At 42.5% G+C, this 7,450-nt stretch overlaps 1 protein-coding gene across 1 annotated transcript; it reads left to right on the forward strand.

Annotated features, from left to right (window-relative positions):
* The first annotated feature begins 581 nt into the window (after positions 1–581).
* Positions 582–7,209, forward strand: LOC139329548 (probable nuclear hormone receptor HR38). The gene is made up of 7 exons (XM_070959930.1): positions 582–738; positions 2,408–3,246; positions 3,879–4,008; positions 4,280–4,443; positions 4,611–4,813; positions 4,913–5,091; positions 5,194–7,209. The coding sequence occupies exons 2-7, from the start codon at positions 2,410–2,412 to the stop codon at positions 5,454–5,456; spliced, it is 1,776 nt and encodes a 591-aa protein (XP_070816031.1). The 5' UTR covers positions 582–738; positions 2,408–2,409; the 3' UTR covers positions 5,457–7,209.
* The last annotated feature ends 241 nt before the right edge of the window (positions 7,210–7,450 follow it).

Below are 7,450 nucleotides of genomic sequence, written 5' to 3' on the forward strand. Positions count from 1 at the left end.
ATCAAAATGTTCTTTGAAATAGAAACTGTAATACTGAGCACATTGGGTCTTGGCAAATTATGAGTAGAAGAATAAAATCATAAAAACTCATCAAGTGTTTACAATTTAGATGCTGAATATACAGTGTGTCCATGGCACAGTTTACTCAAAGAGAGTATTTGAGATGACACAGGGTCTGATTTTCTAGCTTTACTATGAAAAAAAAATATATATATATTTTGTGCAAAAACCACACAGGTGCTTCCTGATCTGTCGCGTGATGGCACACCTTCCCGTTATAAACGCGTGTAATCTCTACCTTTCCAGTCATAAAACGTCTGAGCTCCAAACTACTGCTATTTTTAGCATTTTTCATCTAGTAATAGCCCCACGTGTGCCCCGCTGTCGTTGACGGTTTATATTTAGAAAGCACGCTCCCCCGACTCTTGCGTCAATGGAATCCCGTGCGTGCGTCACACGGAAGAACGTCTGTATCAAACCCGACGCTGATTGGCTGGCGACCCGGAACGTTTCACTCCCCGTTCACCATGTTTGGGCATTGACCCGCCTTTTTGTCGACGCAGCCAAAATAAAACAAGAGTGTGTGGAGGCTCCTGCGTTGGTCTGACCCAGTGTGTGTGTGTGAGTGTTTTTGAATGAGTGTGTGTGCTGACAGCAGCTGGTAGAAGTGACATTCATCAGGTTCACTCGTTTGGAATAAATGAAAAGATTCAATATCTGGATATTCATATGAACCAGGTGAGTGAAAGTGAACAATTTTTTTGCATGTAAATTGTATTTACTCGTTCAGGGGATGGATCAGTGCTGATGCCAGATTTGAATGCTTGTCTCATTATAACTACTTTCATAAGAATTTAAGCACACAGAACTGACTGGACTGCTGATAGAACAATTAAATATTTGCAGCCGTAGACTCAAATTCATTTGATGTTTTGATGGAAAATAATGTCAAAGATGTTATATTTGCCTCACCCTCCCTCTCTGGGTAGCAGTCAGAGCTCAGCTGCAGTTTTGTTTAGTACACCTTGCTTAAACTAATGCAATCAGTCCTACCTTCATGAAAGTAGTAATAATGACTTTTGTAGGGACTGTTTAAGTGGTGTTGATCCAACTAGACTACCCTCCGTGGTATAAATGGGGAGGACGAAATATTACAAACAACATCAGACTAGCAGAACAACTTTCGGCTCATTCTGCCAACTGAAGATTAGCTTTAGCACGCTGTGTCTCATAAACTCTGCAAACGAGCATAAACAGCAATTCTCGTTATATTATAAATAGTTGTGTAAGTATTTTAGAGTATATTTTGTCATTATTGAGGAAGTTTCCCAGAGTGTGATTGATTAAGTGGTGACTGCTGGTAGTTATGCGATTTATGCAACTTAACTATGAGTGCTTTCCTCTATCAGGCTCTAAGTTCAGCCAGCTGTCCCGACTACATTCTCAACTTTGTCGTGATTTTAAGTGTTGTATTTTTCATGCATGGCTCTATTACTGTTGCTATGCAGTACGAGGACATATAGAGTAAGGTATATTTATAGGACATAAGACACATGTTGGAAACTCGAGCAGTGTGAGCTCCCTATAAGTCAAGCCTGATTGTGAGTTTCGGAAAAGGATTTAACAATTTAGTTTAAGTTTGAACAGTTTTAGAAGAATGCTCAGGTGTAGAGTGAGGAAGTTTGCACTTGTGGATACACGCCCATTCACCCAACCATGCACACACACACACACACACACACACACACACACACACACACACACACACACACACACACACACACACACACACACACACACGCACACAAGCAGGCTCTGCCACCTTTCCCATTTCAGCTGGCATTCAGCCCACACTGAAATACAATCTGCAGCACTCCCTGGCACAGTCCCTGTGGCAGAGGATTGCCCTCCACTGAAGGAGGTTTTCAGAGCATTAACAGCCAGTAACACAATATGTGATATTATCTGTATCCACTCGACCACCCTCTGCATTTTCCAAAGAGGACCGATTGGCCCTGAAGCTAGAGAAATGGCACTGGGGGAAATTAGAGAGTGTGTTTCCAAGGTGTTAATGTATGCTTCTGTTTGGATGGTTTGATTTAAGCTAAATCTATGTGACTTCTTGTAAGCCTGAGTTATCCCCAGTGATTTTAAAATAAAAGTGCAACCTTTCATTTTGAAAAAAAAAGAAGAAAAAAAAAGAGGAAAGTCATGCTTTTTTACAACTTTGGAATCTGAATGTGTGACAATTGTTTATAACACATTTAAATACACAAAAAGTCTTTTTTTAGAATTATTGAGACATTTGCTTCATTTTGATGACACATATTTAGTATAAGTAAATGTTGCCTGAACAACTTTTCGGTTTATTTTCACCAGTAGTAATTGTTGCTGTCATCTGTCCTAGAGATGCCCTGTGTACAAACCCAGTATGCATCCCTGCCCCATGACACCTACTTCAGCTCTGAGTTCTTGAATCCTGATCTCAGTGCCAAACTGATGATGGACATCAGTGCCCAAAAGGACCAGCTGTCTACATCTTCGTTGCCCAGCATCAATACCTTGGTGGGAAATGGCTACATGGGGGAGTTTGATGCTTATTCCTGCAAGATTAGCACCTCTCCTCCCACCTCTACAGTTTCTTTCAGCCATGCCACAGTAGCTGAAAACTCCTGCCCTCAGGTGCAGAGCCAAGCCTTCAAGCTGGATGATCTCCAGGTGTATGGCTGTTACCCAGGATCCTTTGCACTCAGCTGCCTTGATGAAACGCTGTCGTCATGTGGCTCTGACTACTATGGCAGTCCAGTTTATGCTGCTGCATCTCCTCCAACACCGGGCTTTCAGACCCAGTGTGCACCTGTCTGGGACTCCCCTTTCAGCCCCTACCCCTCAGCACCCCCGTCCTCTGTGGCTGACAAGGCTGCCATGGCCCAGCAGCTCTCCTTTTTCACCTTCAGCCCCACGCCAGAGCAGCACTCTCCCCTGGGGCAGCATCAGGATGTTCAGCCAGGCCAGGAGGACCCTTTCTTCCTGCCTCCCCAGCAGCATGTCTCTCCACTTCATTGTCCCCCGATGTCCCTGGAGCATGGACCCCTGGAAAGCCCCAGCATAGTAGAGGGGGCCATGACGCCTCCTAAAACCCACAACCCAGGATCCAGTGAGGGCCGCTGTGCAGTTTGTGGTGACAACGCATCCTGTCAGCACTACGGAGTGCGCACCTGTGAGGGCTGCAAAGGTTTCTTCAAGGTAAATAGCTGAACAGCATTTTACAGGTTTACTCTACTGACTTGAGCCCAGTGGATAAATTGGCTGGGACGACAAAGCTGTCCATAATAGCTTATTGACGATATATATCAGTGTCAGTGTCAGTGTATGTGTTAGCCAATAAGTAACAAGAAATGGCAGTACAGAAATGGCAAAGATATGTTTTGAGGTAGTTAGGAACAGTGAAACCAAAGTCTGTCCAAAGAGGACAAACAGACATACTGGACAAGTATATTTTTTATAAATTGTACAATGAACCTCTACATTGATGACAACACAAATTTTAAGGATCCTTATGAAAAGTGTTCCCTTATGTTAATAATAAAAAAAAGTGTTATGCACGGGAAGAACATGCAAACTTCACACAGAAAGGCCCCGTCTGACCCGGGGATCGAACCAGCAACCTTCTTGCTGTGAGGCACGCGCACTACCTGCTGCGCCACCGTGCAGCCAAACTGAGCAGATTAACAAAAAAAAAGATCATTATTTCATCTCTTATCTAACTTAGATAAGAGATTTATTAGCGGCTTTTCTGCCATTTACATCATAATATATGTGTTCAGTGTTGTAGCTACAAGCTATAGTAATGTGTTTTTTTCCCCCCTGTCTGACAGCGAACTGTACAGAAAAATGCAAAGTATGTGTGCCTCACCAATAAAGACTGTCCAGTGGACAAGAGGAGGAGAAACCGCTGCCAGTTCTGCCGTTTCCAGAAATGTCTTGCAGTGGGAATGGTCAAAGAAGGTAATGCAATGTCAGACTCTCTTAAAGCTTTCAGTAACTAATGAATGACAACAAGAAACCGGGGGTTTGTAATGACAGTCTTGTGAAACTGAAGCTGGGAATAACAGACATACACTATGTAACCAGAACCTCACAGTGCCAGCTGCAGAAAAAGGGAAACTGAAACTGATACAGCAGTTATTTTTTAAATTGCGGGGTGCAGTGACGGCCATGTGAGAGTCAAAAACGTGTGCTTTAAGTGTTCCTCTCCGCCTCTCTGTCCCTCTCGTAGTTGTTCGCACGGACAGCCTCAAAGGTCGCCGGGGTCGTCTGCCCTCCAAACCCAAGACTCTGGTCGAGGCTTCATCCACAACCCCCTGTGTCAACATCATAGCCTCTCTTGTGAGGGCTCATTTAGACTCGAACCCAACCATTGGAAAGCTTGACTACTCCAAGGTAAATCTCAAGACTGGCAGCCGTCCAGAGGTCCTTTGTAGAGATTTGATTGGTTACAATTACCTCAATACAGGATGTACAATAAAAGCATAGACAGCCAACAGCTCATTGATGGTATTTGCAGTTCTTTTCAGTAGCATTCACCCTTCCCACCTCTTCCTCTTCAGTACCAGGAGACAGTGGATAACCTGAAAGAAAAGGAGGATGCTGGTGATATCCAGCAGTTTTATGACCTGCTGACCGGTTCCTTGGATGTAATAAGAAACTGGGCTGAAACCATCCCAGGATTCACAGACTTCTGCACAGAGGACCAGGAGCTGCTCCTTGAATCTGCCTTTGTTGAGCTCTTCATTCTGCGACTCGCTTACAGGTTGGCCTCTTTTATGGTTTAATAAAACACCAAATTATCTCACTCAACTCGATGTGCACGTTTCATTATGATGATGGTATTTTTTATTTGAAACTGCAGGTCAAATCCTGAGAAGAACAAGCTGATCTTCTGCAATGGCCTGGTCCTCCACCGACTGCAGTGCGTTCGCAGCTTTGGTGACTGGATTGACTCCATCATGGATTTCTCTCAGAGCCTGCACCGCATGAACTTAGACATCTCCTTGTTTGCTTGCCTTGCAGCACTAGTGATCATCACTGGTGAGAGCCTCTCTTTGCTTTTCATTACAGTGAATCTGACTGCATTCAATTTATGTTTATATTCAGAGCTGTGTTTCTCATGAGAACATCTTTTGCATCTAGATCGCCACGGTCTCAAAGAGCCCAAAAGGGTCGAGGACTTTCAGAACCATCTCATCACTTGTTTAAGGGAACACGTAAGCGGAAACAGATCAGAAACTAGCCGGACCCAGCCCAACTATCTTTCTCGTCTTCTGGGCAAACTCCCCGAACTGAGGACTCTGTGCACACAGGGCCTACAGCGCATCTTTTACCTGAAACTGGAGGACCTGGTGCCCCCTCCACCAATAGTGGAGAAAATCTTTATGGATACACTGCCGTTCTGAAAAGACAATAAAACAAATGTGTTATTTGTAAAAATGACAGACACAAAGCAGCCAATGTGAAGTTTTATCACTGGACTTTGCTGGTGATCCTCCTTCTGTCACACTGACGTGTGTGCTGACAAATGTCTGACATTGTTCAAGAGACCATTATTTTTCTAACATTCAGTTTTAAAATTGAATATGGTACCTGTGTGAGCATTGCATAAAGATTATTTTCAGCTCAATGAAACTGTCATAGACAGACAGAGCTGAAATGGTATTAACAGTTCAGGACACAGTTTATATATATTTTTGTGTGCATTTGTAAAATGACTTCATTGCTGTGCTCGATGTGTGAATGTTGTCCTGCTATGCACCTAGTAAGATGTGGATATTTGGGTAGATGCAATGCAATGTTACATACTCAGCTTTTCCTAAAAGAAAAAGAAACACACTAATCTCTTAAAAAGCATGTTTTTAAAGTTGCCTTTTGATCCCACTAAGAAGATGAGATAGTAGATTGTTTTGCAGAAAAAGGCAGGCAGAATCAGACGTCCTGTCTCTTTAAATAACTGCGGAGTCCAACTTTTCAAAAGGGAAATTTTTACTCATTTCTTTATATCACAAAAAATAGTTTTAGTCCTACTCATGCTCCTGTGAAAGGTCTTGGACCAAAGTTTACTCTTATTTTGATACTACCACTTACAAACCTTACTGCCTTAAACTAAACAAAATGTTCTGCCATAACTCCTGTGCTGCCATTTTGCAACACCTTGTAAAGGCTGATGCTGGCAGGGTTCCTCTTGAACCGCATGTCCCTGTAACAACATATTTCTTGGGCTTTTAAGAACAAAAATGTACTTGCTGAATGGAAATGCAAAGTGCCTTTTATAAAGCCGCAGTCCTTGAACCTTAATAAGTGACACTAAATGAATTTTCATTCCAAATATCACCTGCAGCGAGACCCATTTATTACAGAAATTAAATAATTTCAATTTTCAATGTCACCACCAGAATTCATTTCATACCCATGAATGATGAACATGATTTCAGGTCTGTGCCAGCTTTTGATATGAAGTGCCTGAGGGATGCGAGAGTCAGCACAATTTGATGAAGATCATACAGTGCTTGACCGCACGCTTCACACTGCTCAACTGGAAGGACATCAAATGACGACAGGTGGTTTAGGATCTACAATAACTAAATCCTGTTCACATGTTCCTCCTGAGGCAGTGAAATTCATAACTACAGTAGAGCCCTCCAGCTTAAAATTAAATTAAGACAGGGCACAGTTCAGAGTCTCTTTGTATCCACAATTAGATACAGAGCACCCTTTCTATGACTCGTTCTGACCCAACGATGCTTGAACTCCACATGCGTAAGCAGGTGTGTCATGTCCGACTCAACTCGTTTCTTGTCTTGGCTGCACACACACGACCCAACATGTGTCAACCTCAACTCTGCGTTCATAAAAAAACTCTCCTGCTGTCTTCCACATTCTTCTGAAGTGTGCAGATTTTTATATGTTCGATACGTTTTTTTTATTTTCACCTCCAAATGAACTCAAGAAATATCTTAAGGAATCACAGTGAACTGTGATGAGAAGATGAGCAGCTAAGAGCACTTCAAACAGTGTTCAAACAGTATGAAGAATAGTCGTTTCTCCTACTGTGTGTGTGATGTTTGGGACGTGTGTGGACTTTGAAAATACTGCCAGGACTTTGTAAAATGGTGCAGGATCATGAAAAGAGAATATTTGATATTAAACCTTTTCAAAAATACGCCACTGTCTGCCTTTGTTTAAATGTTAGGAAATGGACTGATATATTTCCTGGAAGTCGTACTTTCTCTTCTGTCTCTGCAGATACATCTTTGTTTCCTCCAGTTTCTGTTGGGGAAGATGAATATTCAAGAGCCAGTTTCTCTACTAGTGTGAGTTACATTTCATTCATTGACTCCAAAAGGTGTGTACTTTGTGTCCTTTCTCTGGAAGTACTTGACATGAAAAGACCAAA

This window comes from Chaetodon trifascialis, chromosome 3 (assembly GCF_039877785.1).
Source record: "Chaetodon trifascialis isolate fChaTrf1 chromosome 3, fChaTrf1.hap1, whole genome shotgun sequence".
NCBI classification, from domain to species: domain Eukaryota; kingdom Metazoa; phylum Chordata; class Actinopteri; order Chaetodontiformes; family Chaetodontidae; genus Chaetodon; species Chaetodon trifascialis.